The following is a 25,230-nucleotide window of genomic DNA, read 5'->3' on the forward strand; positions in this document are numbered from 1 at the left end:
GCATCTAAAATAGACTTATTAGTGTTTTACTTTGTTTTAGGTTCCTAAATATTTGTCACAGCAATGGGCTAAAGCCTCTGGAAGAGGTGAAGTTGGGAAACTGCGGATTGCCAAGTAAGTTATTTACATATTCTTGACATTTTAAAAAGCTATTTTTGAAATTTTTATAAATGCTTTTAAAAGTGATTATAATTTCTGATCAGAGAGTTTACTTGGAAAATGACAAGTAATGAGCATGTCAAGGCTTGTCAGGAGATGGTTAGGTGCCCTGTAAGGAGACATCCTTGCACATACACACATATCCCCACACCCACACTCCTAGTGATTGGTGGTATAAATATAATATCAAGTTTATTGGTTTACCTTAAAAGCGGTGAAGCAGCAGATAATGTAGTTCTTTCACCCCTCCATCCTGTCTGCCTCCATGAGCAGGTGTGCTTGGGTTGGGTATAACTGGATGCACCAAGGAAAGTACTTGCAGCAGGACTTTGCCACTGTACCACTGGGCCTACTTATAGGGGCTTTGGAAGTGGGTGAGGAGTATCTAGAAAACAGTGTAACAATATAGTTTTCTGGTTGAGGAAATGGCCTTGTTAGAAAGGAAAGCCTCTAAAGCTCAGCTAGTGTCAGCTGGAGGCCTTGTGTTCCATTCTTTCTATCCATTCATTCTTTTTTTTTTTTTTTTTTTCCATTCATTCTTAACCAACTCCATTCAGATTCGTATGTCCATGATTCCATTGAAATAGCTCTTGTCTGTTACTGGTATCTTCCTCTTTATCAATTAGCTTTTGCTTCATAACAAACCATCCCAAAACTTAGTGGCTTAGAACAAAAGTCATTTTATTTGCTGATAATTCTATGGATCAATTCTGGTTGGGGCTGGCCTGGGTGGCCTTCCTGGCGAGGATGTCCTCACTTGTGTGTGGTGGTAGATTTGACATCAGCAGGGGCAACAGCTATTTATTTCATCTCTAGCAAGCTCATTCACATGATGGTGAAAGAGTTCTAGTAGCAAAAGAGAAAGGAAGCCCCAGTGCACAAGCACTTTGAAAGCCTGTGCTTGTGTCACGTTTGCTAAAGTCCTTTTGACCAAAGCAGCTCACATGGCCAAGCCCAGATTCAGTTGTGGGAAAACAGACTCCACCTTTTGATGGAAGCTGCTGCAAAAAAAAACTTGTGCTCCTTATTTATTTATTTATTTCAAAATATGGAATACTTCCGAATTCGCATGTCATCCTTGTGCAGGGGCCATGCTCATCCTCTCTGTGTTGTTCCAATTTTAGTATATGCTGCTGAGGCGAGCACATGTTCCTTTTCTATAATCTGCCACGTCCACATTCCTAAATCCAAGAGTCAACTAGCAGCTCTCTTACTTGAACTTCAGTGGAATTTGACATAGTTGATCACTTTTTTCCTGAGACTTTTTTTTTCCCCACTTTACTCTAGGACACATCTCTTCTCCTCTCCCCTCATTGGCTGTTCCTTCTTAGTTTCTTGCTAAGCCTCATCTCATCTTCTGTCTCTAAATGTTACGTGACCCCAGGACTCAGTCCTTAGTTCTTTCCTTTTCTCTCTTTTCACTTCCTGGGTGGTCTCATTTGGTCTCATGGCTTTAAGTACCAGGTGGTATTTAAATATACAGTTCAAGATGCTTCTGCCCTCCGTGGAGGCACCGTGCTCAGGAAGGTCCTGATTTTCTTTGTGTTCCATGCCCTGGCTGTGACTTTCTCCACACTACTCCCAGAATCAACCACTGACCTACTAGAATTGACCGCTGATCTAGAGTTAACCTCAGACTAAGATTTAACCATTAACCTAGACTTGACCATTGACCTAGAGCCAACCACAGAACACACAGGCTCTGGAATTCTCTACTGTTATGGAGTCAGCCAACTCTAGCTTTGTGGAAGAAGCTGCTGAGGCCACAGCTGATTATAATCCATTTCAGAGAGCTTGTGAGTGATGATTGTGATGTGAATGAAGATCAGTATTATTATTATTTTTCGAGACAGTGTCTTACTCTGTCACCCAGGCTGGAGTGCAGTGGCGTGATCTCGGCTCACTGCATCCTCCGCCTCCCAGTTTCAAGCGATTCTCCTGCCTCAGCCTCCTGAGTAGCTGGGATTATAGATGTGCACCACCATACCTGGCTAATTTTTGTATTTTTAGTAGAGATGGGGTTTCGCCATGTTGGCCAAGCTGGTCTTGAACTCCTGACCTCAAGTGAGCCACCCGCTTCGGCCTCCTAAAGTGCTGGGATTACAGGCGGTAGCCACTGTGCCTGGCTGCGACTGAAGATTATTATGAATGCTGTTTATTCCAAAGAGCCCATGATTAGAGTGACAGACAAGCTTAGCAGATTCACAGGAAGCAATGAGTCCATCTTAGCGCATGTTTAAATAAAGCAAATTTTTTGTTAGCTGTGACTATCACTCTGTTATCCACTACTTTCTAAGAAGATTCTGAGCTTTAAGACAAGCCTGTCACTCCACTATAGGAGATTGCATAATGGTAGAAAACTAGTGAAATATAGGATGTACCCAGCTGAGGAGAAACAGCAAGACATTGATCCTGGGTTGGGTGGTGTGAATTGTGCATGGATGGGGCAGGGGCATTTCTTAGCTGTGTCTCATTTAATATGGGCTCAATAAATGTTCATTTCAACTGAAAATAAGTAAAAATCAAAAAATGTATTTACACACCTCTCTCTCTGTCCACGTTCATAATTCTCACTGTGTCATTGATGTTTGGACTGTGTCCTCAGATGTTTCAGAAGCATCTCAAACTTAATAATTGTTATTCTTCTGTTTTTTCTCTCTGGAACACTCTTCCTTTAGGTAATCCCCATGCCTTGCTCCCACATTTCTTTTCTGTCTCTGTTCACAATTTCAGCTCACTGAGGTATTTTCTGGCCACCATATGTAAAATAGCACCCTGTAGGCTCTATCTCCCTTACCCTCTTATTATTCACTGTTCTTTTGTGTTGTTATTTATTCTCCTTCTACTATACCCATCTGACATACTGTATATTTGTTTGTGTGTTGTTCATATCGCCTACTAAATTATAAACTCTACCAGGTCAGGATTTTTGTTTTGATGATTACTATGTCTCCATTGTCTAGAACAATGCTTGGCATAGTAGACACTGTGTTCTAAAGTTAGGTGGGGACAAGTACAGTCGTCCCTCAGTGCCTGCAGGAGATTGGTATCTGGCATGCCCCATCTCCCATACCAAAATCTACCATGCTCAAGTCCTTTATGTAAAATGGCACAGTATTTACGTATAACCTACACACATCCTTCTGTATACTTTAAAGCATCTCTAGATTACCTATAACTAATACAGTGTAAAAACTATGTAAATAGTTGTTACTATTTTGTTTTTCTCTTTTTTTTGAAACAGGGTCTCACTCTGTTGCCCAGGACTACAGGCAAGCACTGCCATGCCCAGCTAATTTTTTTTTTTTTTTTTTTTTTGTAGAGGCAGAGTCTCCCTGTGTTGCCTAGGTTGGTCTCAAACTCCTGGGCTTAAGGGATCCTCCCTCCTCAGCCCCCAAAGTGTGGGCATTGCAGGCATGAACCACCATGCCCAGCCAGTTTTTAAAATATTTTCAGTTTGCAGTTGGTTGACTCCACGAATATTGACCACTCAGATATAGGGGGCCAACTGTAATATCTCGTTTTCTCAAGGAATGATTGAGTATATGTTCATAGTGGAGTCAGGCTTGTATTCTGGCCTTTTATTGGTCAGAAAACTCCAGCATGTCTTAGTTCTAGTTCAATCATTTACTATGAGTGAGACTTTGTACAAGTCACTGAATCTTCTGACTTTAGATTTCTTATTCTAAAAGTTGCCTTTTTGCAGGGCTTTTATATGAATCCATTAAGATAATATGGAAATAGTTATTTATTTGCATATTTAAGTTTATAAGATGAACATATTCCTGGAAAGTTGTAGATGTATCACATTTTTATGAGTTGTCATACTTTTATTGAAAGAGAAAAATAATATTGAAATCTACGGGGTTTTTTTTCCCTCAATGTGAAGTTCTTTGTAATGCACCTAATTAGCTACTGTTCTGTAATGAACTTCAGAGTTTTTTATATTAGGTTTTACTGAAATGGGAGCCACAACCAAGATAAAATCTCAGCAATGTATGTCACTGAAGAAAGGCAGGCTAAAGAAAGTACTTAGATGATGAACCTCATGGTATTGTGGAGTGCCTTCACAATACAGCTCAAGACCTGGCTTCTAGTCCTGAATGGCTGTTGATAGTTGTTTGTCTTTGGGCCTTACACTTCTTGTTTGTAAAATGTGGATAATAATGCCTTCCCAACCCATAGAATGTTTATAAAACATTAAATAGCTTAGCATTTGTTAAAATATTTGTAAACTCAAATGTTCTCCTTCCATGTAATATTCATGTCCCACCATGAATAATACATTCCTGAAAACCTCTATGTAAAGAAAATACCTGGTTCAGAAATATAATATCTCTTTTTGGGAGCAGGGGGAAAAGATTACAGGAAAAAGAGTGAAAGGAAACAAGGCTGAGAGAAACCCATGTAAATCTCAAGTACCACTTTGATCACTAAAGTAAAATATTAAAGATAGCATGCTAAATAAGCAATAATGGGCATGCTGCAATTTTTCCTTATGAATCCTTGCTTGGTAGAAAATGTCAAGGTCTTTTTCTTTCTTAGTTTAAAACAGATGGTCCACATAGTTGCATCTAATCCCCATAGGGTGGCTAAACCTCCAGGTTTGCCTGGAACCCTCCCAGTTTATGTGTTTCCCTATGCAATTATTAATAGCATCCCCTTTTCCACTCTCCAGGGTGTCCTGGTTTTGATAATATAGTTGTCCTAAATGTTGGCAGATGTGTGTGTAGGGGTAGGGGTGAGGACGGTGGGTAGTTGTTCTGTGCATTACTAGGCTGATTTATGAGCTGGCATTGTTTGATTTCTCTAGGAATCCAACCAAAGTTCCTTAGAAATACTATGTGTGTGTGTTTTAGTGTATAAGTAATACTTACTTCCTTGTTTTTTTTCCTTTTAAATTTTTACAAAATGAAAAGGTCTCTGTTTTCCCCATTCACATGCTTTAGAGGTGGCCACGGGTAACTGCTTGGTATGTAAGCCTCCAGATTACTCTCCATACAAAAATCATTTTGGGTGTTTAATACGGACAAAGTTTTAAAACATTGTTATGTTTTAAATCCACTAACCAGAGCGAGGTATTTTTCTAACCCCTTTAGGCTTAGTTTTGCTAATTTCAGAACATAGCACAGAAGTCTGATTTTGCTTTCTTTGTTGTTCTCTCTTATATGTAGTTCTAAGGCTTTGATTTACTTTGTTGCATCTTGATCTCTTCTCTAGAGTACCTGGCTGGTACTTACATTCCTTGTTTTTCTCATTTTAGTCTTGAATTCTTTTGAAAGTAAAACCTCAGTAGAAGTGAGTTGAAATTATTTCATTCAGATCAGTTTCCTCAACCACAGTTGAAGAAAAACTAAGCCCAACATTTTTTTTAGTTTTTTATTTATTTATTTATTTTTTTGAGACGGAGTCTGGCTCTGTTGCCCAGGCTGGAGCACAGTGGCGTGATCTTGGCTCACTGCAACCTCCGCCTCCTGAGTTCAAGCAATTCTCGTGCCTCAGCCTCCTGAGTAGCTGGGATTACAGGCGCCTGCCACCATGCCCGGCTAATTTTTTTTATTTTTAGTAGAGACAGGGTTTCACCATCTTGGCCAGGCTGGTCTTGAACTCCTGACCTCAAGTGATCTGCCTGCCTTGGCCTCCCAAAGTGCTAGGATTACAGGCATGAGCCACCACGTCTGGCTCTCAGAATTTCTTAAAAGGGAATCTAGTGGTTTCTATCTATGCCAATATCAGAGACAAATAAGGAGCAAATTGTGCGTGTTTGTATGTTTTATATGTAGGCAACAGGTCTAGCAGATTTTCTACCTAACGTAACACATAATCAGTCTTGTAGAAGATCTAGAGACTTCTAGTGATGCGAACAGACTTATAGTAATTAGTACCCTAAGACTGCTATGAAAATGCTTGAAAACAGCTTGTTCCCTAGTTGGTCTCCTGGCTATATTCTCCAGGCTGTCTTGTTTACTTTACTAATTTACTTAGTTTTCATTGCTGTTACTGAATTAACTAAATTCACTATTAAACAAGTGTAGGATGGGTGGGGAATGTCTTACAGTGCACGTGACTAGGTTATCAGGATTTTAGTTGATTTTGAGCTCAACATGAGTCATCAAATTTATGAGCCTATAAACAAAAGGCTCCATTGATAGATGTCTGTTGTTTAGAATGAAGTGGAATGATAATCCTACTCCTTTCTTTGCCAGTCAGCTCACAGTGAAAACATTATGTTCAGTTCTTAGTGCTGCACTTAAAGAGAGACATGGATGAATAAGATCATTCAGTGGAGTGAGACTAGGATAATCAGAAAGCTGAAAAAAAAATTAATGTCTTATAAGGAACGTTTGAAAGTCTAGGGCTGTTAAGAGAAGATGTAGGGCAGACCAGGTAAACTGTACTCACATATTTTAAATGTAGAATCAACTACTCATTCCTAGAGGCAGATTAACTTCTAAGTTTGTAGGTTTATAGGTTATAGGTTACCTGTGGTTTAAAAAAACGTATATTTGGGTAAAAAATGAAAACAACCAAGATTTTAGAAAGGCAGTGTGGCATACTGGTTATGAGTATGGACCTGGGAATTAGCCTGAGGTTTAGTCCTTACCCTATCACTTACTAGCTATGTGACTTTGGGTAAACTGTTTACTCTGTTTCCTCATCTGAGGAGATGATATTAATACCTCATAGGTTCAAATGCATGTAAAATACATAGTTAATAAGAGTTCTCCTGCTGTCGTAACCACGCATACTACACAGGCCAGATAGTAGATACTGCATTGTGTCTAATGTGGTGTGGGAGGACCTCCCCGCCCTACCACATCTTCCGAAGCTCAGCAGCAGCTTGCTGTGTGGCGCAGGCCAGAAACTAGGAGATCTGTATGGCGTGACTGCTCATTCCAGAAGACAGGGCTGTGGGTGGAGAGATTGGGAGAGGCAGAGAGGAGGGAAAAGACATGCAGCTTGGAATGCAGCTCTTCCTGAATTTGGTTCTGTCTTAATACTCGAAAAAAGGAGAGTCCAGTTGTGAATAAGATGAGAATAACAGCTTGTTCTGACAGTTGGTAACATTTGGACCATTTTTATCAAACAATTTATATGATATTTCTAAACCAATGTACCTGGATTATTTTTGTATCTTTGGACATCTGATGTGTGCCACATTTTAATTAGTTTATAGTTTTGCTGGTCTGGGCACGGTGGCTCACACCTGTAATCCTAACACTTTGGGAGGCTTGAGGCAGGTGGATCACCTGAGGTCAGGAGTTCAAGACCAGCCTGGCCAATGTGGTGAAACCCCGTCTCTACTGAAAATACAAAAATTAACTAGATGTGTTGGTGCATGACTATAATCCCAGCTCCTCGGGAGGCTGAGGCAGGAGAATCGCTTGAACCCGGGGGAGCGGAGGTTTCAGTGAGCGGAGATCTCATCATTGCACTCCAGCTTGGGCAACAAGTGCAAAACTCGGTCTCAAAAAAAAAATTAGTTTATAGTTTTGCTTTAGCTTGTTTAATTTTAAAGGCAACCTTCTTTGTACATCACCATCCTGCCTCAGAATACTTCAGTTGTCCAAATGTTTGATATATGTTGTATCTTATTGATAATCACGTAGCCTGTACTAATAATATGGCTTCTCCCTGAGACTTTTATTTCTAGCTTATTTCTTTTTTTTTTTGAGACAGAGTCTCGCTCAGTCGCCCAGGCTGGAGTGCAGTGGTGCGATCTCGGTGCGGGTTCACACCATTCTCCTGCCTCAGCCTCCCAAGTAGCTGGGAATACAGGTGCTCGCCACCACAACCAGCTAATTTTTTGTATTTTTAGTAGAGACGGCGTTTCACTGTGTTAGCCAGGATGGTCTCGATCTCCTGACCTTGTGATCCACCCACCTCGGCCTCCCAAAGTGCTTATTTCTAGCTTTATTTCTAAACACGTTTAACATTCTGGGTCATGTGGGGACCCACTAATAATAAAAAGTATGGAAACAAAAAATTAATGGGACACAATTTTTCTGTTATAAAATTAACTGAGTTTAGAACAGTGTTATACTGATGATATGATGATGGGAGTTTAATTTGTTACAAACTTTCTGAAAGGCGGTCTGGCAACATATATGTGTTTGTGTATACCTTACACAACATGCACACATATTCCTGCTCAAAACAACATAGAATAACAATCCCACTATTTTCTCTGCCAGTTAGCTCACAGCTCAAGCATTTTATTCAGTTCTTGATGCTGCCGTTATCTAGAGAGACAGACAAATGAGCTCATCCAGTAGAGTGGGACTGGGATAATGAGAAAGCTATAAAAATTAATAACAAAATATTCATGCCTTTCACCCAGCAATTCTGTAAATTTCTCTTTGTTTCTTTAATTCCATCAACTGCTAGGAACTTATCCCATGGAAGTAATAGGTGAGTGATGGAAAGATTAATATATGAGGATAAATTAATGGTAAAATATTTATGCTCTTTTGACATGTCTTCATCATTCTTTGAGCACTTGTTATTTTTTTGACATAGAGAGGTGTTTTAGACTCATCTTATATATTTCTGCCTAAGCCCTGGAGTTAGCCATTTCTCCAAGGAGTTGGCCATGGTTCCTTTTAGGAGAGAATGATATTTAGAAACCAAATGATATTTAGGGGAGAATGATATTTAGAAACTAAGATCTGGATACCCCAAATGCTTATTGCTGCTTCCAAGGCCTTCTCAGTGAACAGAGCTAGGGAGCAAATGTACACACACTCACACACCCCCCCCACACACACACATCCCTCTTTACATCTATATTTCTATATTTACATATATTGAAATGAGTTTGCACTAATATATCCAGTTCCAATAAAATACCACATGCTTTGTTCCAGTTTTCTTCCTTCTCTTACTTGTACTTCTTTTCCAAAAGTGAGAAACCTGGTTCCTGTTGTCCTTAATATAGTTACTTATTTGTTTGGGCCTCTGTTCTTACTTGTTCAGTCCGTTCCCAACTCCATGTGCGAATACCCTACTCACCCTGCTTGGGCTGTAGCTCCCCTCAGTGTACTGCCACTTTCGCTGTCCTCCACTGGGACACCCTCCTCACCCTGTTCAGGCTTTCATTCCTGTTCTGAGGCTTCTCCCCTCCTCCATAGGAATGCCTCCTTACCCCACTAAGGGTCCAGCATGCTGTTTCAGGTTGTCCTCCTATATGTGGATGCTCTCACCTGCTAGGCTCTGACACATTTCTTACTGAGCCACTCCTTTATAGTGATGCCCTCCTTACCTGACTGGGCTCTGATACCTTGCCCCTGCTTGCCTGCTTCACCCCAGTGGCATCCTCTTCACCCCATTTGGACTATGACCTATCCAACCCACTCTGAAGAAAATACCAACGTTGTTTGGCTTCACCTAATGGTTTTTGAGCTCAGTTGTTCAGTTAGAGGAAGTATGAATGGGAATTAAATTCCTATTTTTTTTTTTTTTGACCAAAAGAATAACGGTGGCTTATATCTGTAATCTCAGCACTTTGCGAGGCCAAGGCAGGAGGATCACTTGAGTCTAGGAGTTCAAAACCAGCTGGGGCAACATAGTGAGACCCTGTCTCTACAAAAATAAAAATAAATGTTAGCTAGATAAGGTAATGAGCGCCTGTGGTCTCAGCTACTCCAGAGGCTGAGGTGGGAGGATCACTTCAGCCCAGGAGGTCAAGGCTGCAGTGAGCCATCATCATGCCACTGCACTCTAGCCTGAGTGACAGGTCAAGACCCTGTCACAAAAAGAAAACCAAACCAAACCAACAAGAGCCAACAGTTGAATATTGATATTGTTTTATTGGTTTTCTTAACCTGGAAAAGGTGTTGCTTACTGGCTGTTAGTGAAAAGCCAGGCCCCATTGGTACCAAATCCAAGAAGTATTTTAAAAGTGTAAGAAAAAGGAAAGACATGATTAATACAAATTAAGAAAGGCAAAAAGAATGAGACCGGAATCTAAAAAAGTAGCCGTGGGGTATTGAGAAATAGTCTCAGAGTAGTAAAGGAGAAAATGCACAGCATTCTGAGAAATTTAATGAAAGGATGGCCAGATGTTTACTTCATTAATTTCTGAAGATAGCACTGTATTGTACAATAATTAGCATTTAAAATTTTGCGCACAGGTCATCATACAAAGGGTATATTACAGTTGTAATGTAGAATAACAAAAGGTTATGTGTACTTCATACATTCACACACCAAGACAAGGGAATATGTCATTCTTTTTAAATAAGTGTTAAGTCTTCAAGGATTAGCTTTTTTTTCTAGAGAGTATTAACTCATCTAGAGCTCATCAATCTGTCATTCCAGTTAAGATGCTGTTATAATTATATATGTGTGAAAATAAAGTTGTCCTCTCCTCCTGTGTTCCCTGATTGCATTTAGTTACCAAGACTGAAAATGTCAACATGATCTTTAATTCATCTTTTTTCCTATGCTGCCCACTTCCAGTCATTTCCTCTTCTCTTAGTTTTAACAATTTAATGACCTGCTATGTATCTCTTCCTTAATTCTACCACTAGCTGCTTCAAGCTTTCTTTACTTTCTATGTGGGTGTTTGCCTTAGCCTCAGTAGAATTCTGTAAACATTATGGAAGTGTCTTCTGCATCTTTTCCTTTGTTTTGTCTACAGCACCTCTGCCTTACATGGGTAGCTAAATTAAAGGCAGTTACGTTAAATTGAGCTCTAGAAGCTAAATTCAGGAGTGCTAGAGAAGGGACTGTGGTGAATTTAGTGCCTGCCTCAAAATGCAAGTTGAGGGTATTGTTGTCATGCTGAATTGGGGGCCAATCTTTGCCATATCTCTAATTCTTGTAAGAGAAGCTGGAAATTCATATTTTTATGTGAAATCTTACAATTTTCTCGTCTCGTTTTAAGATACTTCCTCAACAAAAAAGAGATTGACATTGCATTTTAATATATGAAAGACTGAGAAGTCCTACAGTAAACAAATCTGTGGAAAAATCTGGAATCCTTAGTCTGTCCTAAGTGATTCTTTACCATTTGACTCTGGGCTGCCATTCACTAGTGTCAGAAAGAATGTGCTAGATACCTGCTTTTTTTATTTGGGCTATTCCCTTAGCCTGGAAATCCCCCATGTTTTCGATTTCATCCCTCACTCACTTCTTTTCCTGGCTTTACAATTTGCATTTCCATGACAGGTACATTTATGATCTATACCTTTGCCATAAAGTTTTTGTTGTTATGGCAAGATATAACTGTCTTATTTGTAGTTGTTTATGGATTGGACGTGTCTATTTTCATTAAACTGAGACTTCCTTGAGGTCAAGGATCCACACTCAATACTGTACTATGTACCTAGCACAATGCATAGTGGATGGTATAGTAGACCCTTCATAATAGAATTAGTGATTAACTGAGCTAGTGAATGAAGGCAGGTTGGAACCAAACTGAATGTTATGGAGAAACAGTGGTTTTCTAATTGAGTCTTCCTATCTCTAGTCACCTTTAGTCTATTCTGTATTTATTTTCTAGTGCAAGTTTCCTGTAGGGAATGTTTGTACTTGTTATTCTTTTGGTCAAACAATATCTACAGATCTCCATTGCCCAAAGAATAAAGTCTGTACTTTGTACTGTGGTATTCAAGAGCTTCTATGGTTGAGCCCCACTTGCTTTAGAGTTTATCTCCTCCCCTTTCTTATTTTGCCTTTCCCTTTTAGCCAAATCTGATCACTCATTTGTGATCAGACCCTTTTGTGACTTTTGTTCAACTCTCACTTCTGGTACTGTATTTCCCCACTTCAACTTATTGCAATCTTAGTACCCTTTAAGGCTGAGCTCAGAGTTCCCTCTTTGTTGGATCATTCCTCAACTCTTAAAATGGAAGAAATGGCTTCTTCCTGTCCGATCCTGGTGCATTGCGGCTCCCTTAATTGAACATTAAAATTTATCTCATTTTATAGTTTATGGATGTACCTTTTATTCCTTCTGCTGGCTGGGACAGGGTTAACTCAGTACTTTGCATGTAAGAGGTATTTAATACATGCTTTTAAAAAATTAAGTTCTTATATAGGATGTACATTGATTTTGCTTTGTAAAAAAAAATTAAAATTTAAAAATGTAATTCAAATACAGTATATAGAAAATAGTGTGGAAAGATACTGCACCAAGATGTTAACAATGGAATTGTGGCTATTTTAAAACTTATTTTTTGCTCGTCTGTATTAAAAATATTCATATGTGGGCATATATTGTTTTATAATAGAGGAAAATTGCTCGTAATTTAAATTATTAAATGTAATAACTTGATCTTTAAGATTTTGTTAGGTAAATGAAACCTCTTCAGCTAGATAAAATGAATAGTAAAATTTGATGAAGTACTGTATAGATCTGTGTACATATTAACATGTATACAGATATGTATACTGTATACATATTAACATGCTGCTGAATGCCAAAAATGCTCAGAAATAAAGATAAGAATTGTAATAAGGCTGGGTGTAGTGGCTCACACCTGTAATCCCAGCACTTTGGGAGGCTGAGGCAGGTGGATTGTTTGGGTCCAGGAGTTCAAGACCAGCCTGGACAACATGGTGAGACCTTGTCTCTACAAAAAAAAAAAAAAATACAGAAGTTAGCTGGGTGTGAAAGCATGCACCTGTAGACCCAGCTACTTGGGAGGCTGAGGTGGGAGGATCAGTTGAGCCTAGGAGGTCAAGACTGCAGTGAGCCATGATTGGGCCACTGTGGTTGATAGAGGGAGACCCTGTCTCCAAAAAAAAAAAAAAAAAAGGAAAAAGAAAATGTAAAAAAGAAAAAAGAATTGTAATAAGATCATTATTTGCACAAAATAGAACTAGCAGAAGTTATAATAGTGTTAAGTGACATAAACTCATAATATCCAAAATAATGATGTGTGACTAATGTGAGTTTATTTTTCCCATAAGATTGTAAATGGGATAGTTGTGGGGAGTCAAGGGTAAATATTGGTTAATCTCTGTAAATGTAATATTTTATGTAAATATGAAGGTTTTTTTTTTAAGCTTTTAACTCACATTTGAAAACAACATGAAATCTAAATAATTTTAAATATTTCTTTTCCTCTCCTTTAGGACTCAAGGAAGGACTGAGGTAAGATTATTTATATGGAAATTTTAGTTAAAATATGAGACTATCTTTTCATTAATAATAGTGAAAAAAGAGTGTGTGAATTTTGGAAAACTCCACATCAAGTGCATGACTGATGGTTAGGAACACATAAAGGTATAAATGCCACCGTTGTGTGAATGAATGGACTCTTTTCTAGTTGTTCATTCTCAGCATTTTTCTTCTTTGACCTACATTTCCCCTCTCTTGGTACCATGAAACTGAGTAAAACTTCTGTAATACTTTACTAATACATTAGTATTACTTCAGTGTGACAAAGGCATTTGATATGGATTTTTTGAGAACTTTAGATTCTGACCCATTGAGTCCAGTTTGTGATTTACAGTACTTACCACATAGTAGAGATGTTTAATAAATACTTCGTGATCTTCCTACATGCTTGGGAGATGAGTAATTTTGTTTATAAGTCTGTTTAGTGTAAAATGTGATGTTCTTTTGGGGAGATCTGGTATATAATAAAAAGCATTTTGAAAGAACACCTAGTATGTATGTCTTTTTATTCTAAACCTTGTTATTGAGCTATCCTTGTAACTGTTGAGTTGTATTTGTTAAAACATTAAAAAATAATACCATGTACTCATACAGTTGTCATTAAGACCTACAAAATAAATACATCCTCTGCTTATGGGAGTGTTTAAGCTTTTCAGAGTAAATAGTTCACTTCATACCCCCGCATCTGAAGTATAATTGCTTTCTTAATATTCTTAAAATATTCACTTATTCAGCAATATTATTTTCCTTCTATATGCCAGGCACTCTGCTAGATCTTAAAGATATACAAGATAGTAAGACATGATCCCTTGACCTCAGACCTCAGAGATTTTAGGGAAAAAAATCATCTTTTTTTTTGTTTGTTTGTTTTGTTTTTTGTGAGATGGAGTCTCGTTCTGTCACACCCGGCTAATTTTTGTATTTTTAGTAGAGACAGGGCTTTGCCGTGTTGGCCAGGCTGGTCTCAATCCCCTGACCTCAAGTGATCAGCCCGCCTCGGCCTCTCAAGGTGCTGGGATTACAGGTGTGAACCACTGCGCCCAGCTGGAAAAAATAATCTTACTCCTGTTTTGTAGAGACTTCTTCAGCTACAGACCAGAGAAAACATGAAAACTGTCTTTTTTTATAATGATAGATTAGCCCCATTATTCTATTTGTTTTTGTTTTTGTTTTTTATTTTCTTATGTTTAGTAATTTTTATTTTATTTCGGGGGTACCTGTATAGGTTTGTTACATAGGTATATTGCATGATGCTGAGATTTGGGCTGATATTTATTCTTTCACCCAAATAGTGAACATGGTAACTAATAGGTAGTTTTTTAACCCTTGGTTTCCTCTCTGCCTCGCTCTTTTTGGAGTCCCCAATGTCTGTTGTTCCCATCTTTAGGTCTGTGTCTATCCAATGTTTAGTTCCCACTTGTAAGTGAGAACACGTGGTATTTGGTTTTCTGTTTCTGCACTAATTCACATAGGATAATGGCTTCCAGCTGCATCATTGCTGCAAAGGATGTGATTTTGTTATTTTTTTATTAGCCCCATTATTCTGACAAATGGGAATAGATTGTCTTTCTCCCTTTTGTTTTTTTTAAGAGACAGGGTCTTGCTGTGTTGCCAAGGTCAGAGTGCAATGGCTGTTCATAGTGAGCTACAGCCTGGAACTCCTGGCCCAAGGAATCCTCTTGCCTCAGCCTCCCAAGTAGCAGGGATTATAGGTGTGCACCAATGTGTCCAGTTTATATTCTCTTTTTATGACCAAGTATTAAGGAGTTTTTAATAAAGTGTTTAATGAAATGACTGGAAAACACATTTAAAAACAATTTGATTTATAACTAAAATTTTTTTATATATAATTTGAATACAGAAGTCTGTTATAATCTCTGGTTAATGTGTCTGTTAGGTGTCATTTACTTTGAATGAGGATCTTGCAAATATTCATGATATTGGTGGAAAACCGGCTTCAGTCAGTGCTCCTAGAGAACATCCATTTGTCTTGCAAAGTGTTGGAGGACAGACATTAACAGTATTTACTGAGAGCTCATCAGGTAAGTGGGAATGGAATTATTTAATGTGATTCCTGTACATGTTGTATAGATTTTCTGTCTCAACATACACTCCTGTTTGCTTTTTTTTTTTTTTTTTTTGCGATGGAGTTTCGCTCTTGTTGCCCGGGCTGGAGTCCAATGGCACGATCTCGGCTCACCGCCAACTCCACCTCCTGGGTTCAAGTGATTCTCCTGCCTTAGCCCCCCGAGTAGCTGGGATTACAGGCATGCGCCACCACACCCGGCTAATTGTGTATTTTTAGTAGAGATGAGGTTTCTCCATGTTGGTCAGGCTGGTCTCTAACTCCCTACCTCAGGTGATCTGCCCACCTCGGCCTCCCAAAGTGCTGGGATTACAGGTGTGAGCCACCGCGCCCAGCCTCCTGTTTGCTTTTTTAAGGTCATTACCAAGACTGTTCCATCTCTCATTTTGTCTACCTCTGTTATTCATACTATGCTACCTCTCTGCTCTGTGTACTTTCTTGTGATTTATGAAATGTTGGCCATTACTTGAGAAGGGTTTAATTTCCATTTGGGATATGAAGATGTAGAACAAAGCAGATGGAAGAATGTGGTTCATCAAGCTGCCTTTTAAGATGTTGAAGAAACAGTATTCTGAATTTTGCCAAGATAAGGTCATCCTTACTTGTTTTAGTAAATTGATATTCTGCAAGTATGAGTTGTACTTAAAAAATACAGCTTGATATTAGGGAATATTTTAGTCTGAATTTTTCATCTTGTATGCTTTGTATACCAAGAGGGCCTTTTTATTGCATAGAGGTAACTTTTAGTTGATACTGGCTTCCAAGAAGTTTCTGCATAGGGTTTTAAGATTGTATGTGTTTGCAATGAGATATTTTAACAGTTCAATAAATCAGAAGCAAATGTTTCCATTTGTGAATTAAATACAGAGAGAACTTTCTTGTTGCACACACTCAGTGTGAGTATATTTTCCTTGTTTTGGGATTTTTATCTGTCACTGAGTTTAGAATACTGTTAAAGCAACAGGCCACCTTAGTTTAATGGAGCTAATTTTCTTCTATCTAGTTCAAAAAGCTTATTGACAAAAGAAAACATTTGTGATTTTGTTGTATTTCATCAAGCATTTCAAAGAAAGCTATAAGAAATTATAGTATGTTAAGAACACCATTGTTTAAAAAAAGGAACATCCTCGTAAGTTTTTTTGTTGTTGTTAGTTTGAGACGGAGTCTTGCTCTGTCGCCCAGCTGGAGTGCAGTGGAGAGATCTCGGCTCACTGCAGGCTCCGCCTACCGGGTTCACACCATTCTCCTGCCTCAGCCTCCTGAGTAGCTGGGACTACAGGCGCCCGCCACCATGCCCGGCTAATTTTTTTGTATTTTTAATAGAGACGGGATTTCACCGTGTTAGCCAGGATGGTCTCGATCATCCTGACCTCGTGATCCACCTGCCTCGGCCTCCCAAAGTGCTGGAATTACAGGCATGAGCCACCGGGCCGGTCGAATTTTTTTTGTGGTATCTTAGATTACCAATAGCTACATAAAATGATCTAAAAAATTATTCTTTTTTTCCTTGGATGTACAGTATAACAAAATGGTAAATTATAACTCTTCAGTTATATAGTTGAAGGTAGAAGGTTGGTTTCATTGCAGTTTTCTGATGCTCTAATAATTAGTAGTGTAGTAGTATGGGAGGCATAAAATGTTAAAGTAACAGTATCTTCAATACATCCATTTTATATTGGAGAAGATTCAACCCTTCAACAAATATTTATTGCATGCTACATAGTTCAGGGCATAGTATAGGCCTATCTAAAAATCTGAAATTTGTCTGAAATTAGAAGCACATTTGAATTCAGTATGTTAAGAGTTTTAGGTTTGGCGGGGCACGGTGGCTCATGCCCATAATCCCAGCACTTTGGGAGGCCAAGGTGGAGATCACCTGAGGCCAGGAGTCCGAGACCAACCAGGCCAACATGGTGAAACCCTGTCTCTATTAAAAATAAAAAATTGGCCAGGCGTGGTGGCAGGTGCCTGTAATCCCAGCTACTCAGGAAGCTGAGGCAGGAGAATCGCTTGAACCCAGGAGGTGGAGGTAGAAGTGAGCCAAGATCACACCACTGTACTCCAGCCTGGGCGATAGAGGGAGACTCAGTCTCAAAAAAAAAAAGAGTTAAAGAGTTTTAGTTTCAACAACTCTATTCCTTTTGATTGATGAGATTTAATAAGATCTGTTGAACCTATGAGGTTTTCTCTACTTTTGTGATTGTCCCTGGAGTGGAAGAGGCATGGCAACAAGATAGTAAAAAGGAGTCTTCGCCTTGATAAAAGTTTGAGGTAGAGAAACTTGAACTTTTTTTTGTGGAAAAAAGTACCCTATTTCAGATTTTTTACATCTTATTAAGTGACTAATTTTTTGAAAGCGTGATTTATTTCTGGTACTTCTACAAAGACAGTGATTTAGAAAGCTAACATTTGTTAGCCTCAAAATTAGTCTTCCATTTTACATTTTAAAAATACTTTAGTGTTGTGCTCTTTTTGAACATTTCGTGTTCACATTTCTGGCTACAGTGTACTCTAAAGGGAATGTGGTTTTATAAGGATTATCTTGGCAGGGATATGGAAGAGAATTAAGATTGTCATCCTTATTCTGGGGCTTGGACAGTATGTTCTTGCTTTGTAGAACTGTGATAATACAAATGCAGTTCTAAGTTGCTATTAGTTGTAATACACTATAACAATTTTTTGCTTCTTAACCTCATTATTTCTGTTTCAAGTCATTGTTCCTTGATTCTCTTTGCACCTTTCTGTGCCTTAATTTCCTCATTTATGAAATGAGGATAATTCGTTGACATTTATATATAAATATGAATACATTTAAATGCTTAGAACAATGCTCAAATATTAGCTGTTGTTGTTAATATTACACCTTATTTTTAAACACTTTAGGTTTTAAGTTTATTTTAAGGCAAGTGCATGCATTTTAGCTCAATCTGGATGTATATCACTTGGTAAAATTCAGCCAGTAGGGATTTTTATGTTAAATGTTTCTCAATCGCCTGCATGACCAAGAAAAAAGCTCTAGAATTGTTAGTAGTTTATCTCCTCTGAGGAGTCTTAGTTAGGTATTTGCTCTTTCTAGTCATTAAAGCAACAGTTCTACGAGTGGGTTCCTTGGATCTCTTGGAAGTCATAAATAGTAGCAAGGGCTCTGTGACTGCTGTGACATATTTAAAATGTTAGATGTATGTTGTATATGTGCATTCTTTTCTATAGGATGGTACCAGAGCTTTCATTGGCATCTCAGAGGAATCTGTGGCCCAGAAAAGCTACAGAACCACTACCCTAGTTTTAACCTTGGTTAGTCATGAACCTGCCAAAGTATAAGTGACTAAGCCATTTTATAGGGAGTAAGCTGTTGATTTTACATTGAAATATAAATGAGGTAGGCATTATCTGGAATATTTCTACATTTTCTATCAAGCATAGGACTGTACCTGCTTTTCTGGGCTCTTCGTTTCTTTTTATTAGTGCACAGGTCTATAAAATGTAGAGTTTGTAAGGAAACTTGAAACCACATTTTAGTTCAGTGTGTCAGGAGTTTTAGTTTTAATAACTTTACTCCTATTAATGTGATTTTGCTGGTTTTTGAGAGGCCTCCTTTGAGCCCATTTTCCTAATGATCGAATTTGGCACATTTGGGTATCTTTTAGGGAGAGGGAATTAGAGGAGACTAATGATTAAGTTATACAGTGTTTTCTCATTAATTAAAATAATCTGCATGTCATCAACATTTTATGAACTCAATTTATTTCTAATTCGGTGTTCCTGTCTGAGAGAATATATTTTATTTTTATGGGCTATTTTGGGTTACCCTTTCTTCCACTTCTGCTTTCCTCTATGAAATTCAAAATGATCTATTAATATTTTTCTGTTATTTTCATGGAGCTCGCTTATCCATTACCCTTATCTCTGTGGAAATACCTCATGTGTTTGGCCTTACATTTCCCCGCCTTGGGTCTTCAGTTTAGTATTTGTATTTACTATTTATTGGTAACTATAGATCATTTCTATTTTTTCTGCCTTTGGCATCCTCTTTGGCATTCCTACTTTTATTCAAAGTTAGATTTTCTTCTTTTTTTTTTAGAGGCAGTGTCTCACTGTGTTGCCCAGGCTGAACTTCTGGGCCCAAGTGATCCTCCCACCTCAGCCTCCTGAGTAGCTGGGACTACAGGCATGCACCACCATGTCTGGCTCTTAGATATTATTATTTATAACTGCCAATTCTAGACAAAAATGTTCATTCATCTGTTCAACAGATATTTTTGGTGCTAAGCCCTGTGCTAGAATAAGATTAGCCTCCTGTGCACTGAGGCAACTGGTAAGTGAATAAATGCTACAAATGCTCTAATGGAGTTATGTACAAAGAGGAAAAAAGCATGTGTACTTTGCCTGAGGGAACTGGCTTCAGAAGTGGAGATAATATTTGAGCTGGACCTGGAAGTATATGAATAGGATGAAAGATAGTAAGGATAAATTCATTTTTCTAGCCTTCAAGGATCCAGTTCTTCACTTGGCATTCTTTTATCTGTCATCCTCTGTCATAGCTATCTAAAAATTCATTAAATAAAAATTCGTTAAAGCAAAAAACTTAGTTGTGGATGTCATAGTCTAGGTTAGAGATGAAAAAAGTTTGAATTGGTGCAATGGGAGTGGAAAATATAGAACGTACTCAAGGGATAATAGAGGTAATTTTTTAAAAATCTTTTTTGCCATCAGGTAAGTCGACCAGAATTAGAGGTTATTTTGACAGCTTTTGGTGATGAATCGGCTATAAGGAAATTGGAGGATTGAGAAGCCTAGAATGGTTTCCAGGCTTTTTTTGGCCTGAGCATCTGGAGGGATAGTGAAACCATTACTGAGTTAGAAAATATTGAAAGAAATGGGCAGGCTTAGAGCTGATAATGCAGTGACTTTTTTGCTTTCATTTTTCATTATCTTTGATGCCTTTGTAGCAGTTCATTAATTCAATAAATTAATGTTTGTGCCTGGTTTTTTCAGACCCCCTTTTAGGCTTGGGATACTTTAGCAAGCAAAGGCTCAGCCCTTGTGGTGCTTACATTTTACTAAGAGGAGATAACAATAAACATAAGTAAATTATATTGCTGGCTAGAAGTTGATAAATTTTCTAGGAATAAAGTGAGAAGTAGGCTCAGGAGTATCAGGTTGGTGGTGGGACCTCATTGAGAAGGTGAAATTTGAACAGTCTTGAAGGAGGCAAAAGGGGTAGCCATGTGGAGTGAGTTAGCCAGCAAGGAGTTTTTAAGGCAGACAGAGAACAGTAATGACTAAATGCTCCAAGTTGGGAACAAGACTGGCTTGTTCATGGAGTGGCCAAGAGGTCAGTGTGGATAAAGCAGATGAGCAAGGGGGAAGAGTAGTGGGCTAATTAGGCTAGGGAAGAAGGGTGGGTGTTGGCGGTGGCAGATCATGAAAAGATTTCTAAACTATGAAAAGTATTTTGGATTTTACTTTTAGTGAAGTGGGAAGTCACTGGAGAGTTTTAAGCAGAATAGTGATATAATTTGATTTACATCTTAAAGACTTGCTCTGACTGGTAGGTTGAGAAGAGACCATGGAGTCGGGGCAGGGCTGGAACCAGGAGGCTGTTATAGTAATGCAGGGGGGACATGACAGAAGCTTGGATTAGAGTGGTAGCAGTGACAGAGATCTACTCGCTCACCTGATATCCAGCTTTATATCTTTAGTTGTCTTAACAGACAGTCCACTTGGATTCTTTTTTTGGTGGGGGGAGATGGGTCTCATCCTGTCACCCAGGCTGCAGTGCAGTGGCACGATCTCAGCTCACTGCAACCTCTGCCTCCTGGGCTCAGGCAGTCCTCCCACCTCAGCCTCCCGAGTAGCTGGAACTACAGTCGCATGCCACCATGCCTGGCTAGTTTTTTATTTTTTTGGTATTTTTTTTGTAGAGACAGGGTTTCGCCATGTTGCCCAGGCTGGTCTCGAACTCCTGCGTGCAAAGCTGTCCACCTGCCTTGGCCTCCCAAAGTGCTGGGATTATAGGCATGAGCCACTGTGCCCAGTCTGCCACTTGGATTTATTACCTGAAACCAGGAGATAGAAAATCAAATTCATTTATCCATTTCCTTATTCTCTATATATCCGTGTTTCTGCCAGTGATACATTATTCTTCTATTGCCTTGGCCATCATAATTCTTAGCCTCCTCTTATTCTCCTATTTGGTCGTTTTGTCGTTTCTGTAGTAGGAATCACATATACACATTTCTGGATACCACTTGATATGGTTTGTCTCTGTCCCCACCCAAATCTCATCTTGAATTTTAGCTCCCATAATTCCCACGTGTTGTGAGAGGGACCTGGTGGGAGATAATTGAATCGTGGAGGCAGCTTCCCCCATACTGTTCTTGTGGTAGTGAATAAGCCTCGTGAGATCTGATGGGTTGATAAGGGGTTTCCCCTTTCCCTTGGCTCTCATTCTGTCTTGTCTGCCGCCATGTAAGACATGCCTTTTGCCTTCTGCCACAATTGTGAGGCCTCCCCAGCCGTGTGGAACTGAGTCTGTTAAACCTCTTTTTCTTTATAAATTACCCAGTCTTGGGTATGTCATTATCAGCAGTGTGAAAACAGACTAATACATCACTTAATCCAAAGCAATCCTCTGAAAACTCCACCCATCATCCCCAGCCCTTTTCCAGCCCCATCTGTGGAAATCTCTCACCTTTACCATACCTTCCTGCACAGGGACCTCTGTTTTTCCCCTTCTTTTTCCTCTGTCAGGGATTTGTCTTCTATAGTCATAATCAGCCTTCCCTTTCTGATCCAGCCTTTGTTGATTCTTCCTTCATTTAGACTTGTATGGTAGTAGGTTAGCTCGTTTTGTCCTGTTATTAAACCTTGTGGGCAGAGGACTGTATCTCATGTTTATCTCCATGGTGCCTAGTATAGCATTGAGCACATCTGTGGCTTGGGATTGAGCACCGAGTGATGGGTTCATTAAAGCAAACATGTTGAAATCATTTATTTCCTCCTAGAATTACTAGTACTCTAATGGTACTTTTTAGAATGGTTTTCAAGTGGGATAGCTTGTTTTAGTTACTCAAGAGATGGCTAGTCTCCCTTCAGATATTCTTGATTCAAAGTGGTTTTCTTAAGACACTTGAGGTTCAGAATCGAATGTTAAATCCCTTTGTTCCTCACTTTATTTTTTGCTCATTATATTTTGGCACAGATGATTTTTTAAACTTTCTCTTGGCTAATCAGATTAGCTCAGTACCATATTCTGTGACACTTGGTTAGCCACTCTACATATTGTCATGGACATATTCCCCAGATAAAGTAGCAGCTGAGTTCACTGATGGTACGTATTTACTTTCAAACTTGAATTTGGTAACATGTACCAATTACACATATGACTAAGAACATACTAGTTTTATTTGAAGAAGAATGTATAGCAATGGTAATGCTCTTTGAAGATGCTAAATTACCAGTCTTTTGAAAACTTGACTGAAATTGTAGAATTTATCATCTGTCCTGTATGGTACTGTCCTGCAAGTATAGTAAATGAAAAATAAAGGTAAGTGTTTTTTTTTCTTTCTTTTTTTTGAGACTCAGTCTCACTATGTCGCCAAGGCTGGAGCGCAGTGGCGCGATCTCAGCTCACTGCAACCTCCGCCTCCCAGGTTCAAGTGATTCTCCTGCCTCAGCCTCCCGAGTAGCAGAATACTCCAAGTAGCAGAATACACCTGAGGTCAGGAGTTCAAGATCAGCCTGGCCAACATGACTAAAAATACAAAAAATTACAGACTACAGACATGCGCCACCACGCCTGGCTGATTTTTTGTATTTTTAGTAGAGACGGGGTTTTGCCATGTTGCCTAGGCTGTTCTCAAACTCCTGCCCTCAGGTAATCTGCCCGCCTCAGCCTCCCAAGTTCTGGGATTACAAGCGTTGGCCACCATGCCTGGCCATGTTTTCATTTTTAAGTTGGATTGTTGGGTGCTTATGGGAAACATTAATTTGATGCATTTCCCTTATTTTGGGGGGAGTATCATATCAGGTATATGATTTTGAGAGGTTTGAATTAAGCCTTCTTTATATGTGTGCTTATAAGCATTCAAAGTACTTTTTCATTGAACTTTTTTTCTTGTTACTGGTTTAAAACATGAATTACACTCTGTTTCCTGAATTGTCACCAGGTGCATATGCAGTGGGACTTTCTGAGGCTTTATTTACCTTATCTATCATAATTTAATTATTGTTATCACTTTAATGGAGCATTTCTTAAACTTTTTGGTCTCAGGGCTCCTTTATACATTATGTGCTAACATTTTTATTTAAAAATCGATTTTCCAAAAAAATAGGGGGATGAGTGCCATTTTGCAGGCATCATTAATGTCTGGCTTAAGACAAGCTGGATTTTCATCTCTACTTCCGTATTTAATCTATAAAGATCTGCTGTTTTGGTTGAAGTATCTGAAGAAAATCTACCTCTTATAAATACATAGTTGGAAAAGGGAGGAGTAATTAGTAGCATTTTCAGATAGTTGTGGACATTCTTCTTTTGCTACTGCACTAAAACTCTGCAAGTGGTGGTTTCTTAAAGGTCACTTGCAGTATAGAATCTGAAACTCTATTAGCAAACCTTTTCTACTCTTACATTAAATTCACAGGTCTGTCTTGTATTTGGAATGAATCTCTTAGCCAGACATGATTTTGTAGCATCATACATCCATCATCTGGAGACTATTGGTTCCCTGAATTATGTAGTTCTTTTGAATGTTGACACGTTTCATTATAGAATATCAAAAATTTACATTCATTAGCATCACTACTGATTTTATCAGAAAAGTCTTTAAATATAGGGGAGCTGTTAAGTTTATGGTGGTAGGTACAAGTTCTTCAGACTTTAATTTTCACTTAAAAAGTTGAATTTTATTAATGACAACAAATCCTGTCAGCTGTTTTTTTTTGTTGTTTGTTTGTTTGTTTTTTGTTTTTTTTTTGTTTTTTTTTTTTTTTAAGGATGGGCTTTTTTCATTGATTTTTGAAAAAATATCTTTCAGATACCCAGATCTGAATAATTATGCTTTGTCCGTCAGTCATTCTTTCAAGTAACAATGATCTTCCACAACAAAAGTAGCTAGCTCAGCACTCAACTCAAACAGTTGCAACTGTGCTTTTCTTTGAGGCAATCATCTTACGTTAGTGTCCAGCAGAAGTATTTCATGTGCATTTGCCATTTGGTGTCACAGGATGTTAAGGGATGCGTACTCAAGGGTTGAAATTTGATAAAAACAGTTTTTACTGTTCATCAAGGACATTGTGAAGTGAAACAGACTTTTTAAAAAATTGCAAGTGCTAGGTGGTGAAGAATACAGTGGTACAGTTTTGGTACCATTTGGCCTCAATTTGTGGTGGTACCAGTAGCCTTACCCACCGTTGCTTTTGCACTATCGGCAAGTATCAACACAGTGAAAAAGGTAATTAAATATTTTAAGAAAATATTTTGACCTTGTGGACACCCAAATGATCTTGAGGACCCCTAGGGATTTATAGACCATACTTTGAAGAATGCTAATTTAGTGTGTTGTAGTGTGAAAAGATTGCAAGCTCCATTTGAAAATACCTGGTGAAGTGTTGATCACTTTTTATTGGGATGGCCTACGTAATGGAGACACTCCTCCCCCCAGTGCTTCTTAGGGGAACCTCATCCGTATCATTGAATTGCATGCCTGTTTCAGTGTTTATTGTTTGTTTTAAGAATACAGGGGCCGGGCACCGTGGCTCAGGCCTATAATCCCAGCACGTTGGGAGGCCGAGGTGGGCGGATCACCTGAGGTCAGGAGTTCAAGACCAGCCTGGCCAACATGATGAAACGCCA

The 25,230-nt window shown here is 38.7% G+C and overlaps 1 protein-coding gene and 1 non-coding gene across 2 annotated transcripts in view; one reads left to right on the forward strand and one right to left on the reverse strand.

Moving 5' to 3' along the window:
• The window catches only part of GTF2F2 (general transcription factor IIF subunit 2), a 167,943-nt gene that overhangs the window by 17,225 nt on the left and 125,488 nt on the right, over positions 1 to 25,230 (forward strand). The window contains exons 2-4 of the mRNA XM_002824236.6: positions 41 to 114; positions 13,243 to 13,261; positions 15,186 to 15,330. Of these exons, the coding sequence (XP_002824282.1) occupies positions 41 to 114; positions 13,243 to 13,261; positions 15,186 to 15,330 (238 nt within the window). The remainder of the gene's footprint in view (positions 1 to 40; positions 115 to 13,242; positions 13,262 to 15,185; positions 15,331 to 25,230) is intronic.
• Positions 1,202 to 1,303, reverse strand: LOC112128695 (U6 spliceosomal RNA). Its single transcript, XR_002911172.2, has one exon. It is a non-coding gene; the product is annotated as a U6 spliceosomal RNA (small nuclear RNA).

The sequence above is a fragment of the Pongo abelii genome, chromosome 14 (assembly GCF_028885655.2).
Source record: "Pongo abelii isolate AG06213 chromosome 14, NHGRI_mPonAbe1-v2.0_pri, whole genome shotgun sequence".
Classification (NCBI taxonomy): Eukaryota; Metazoa; Chordata; class Mammalia; order Primates; family Hominidae; genus Pongo; species Pongo abelii.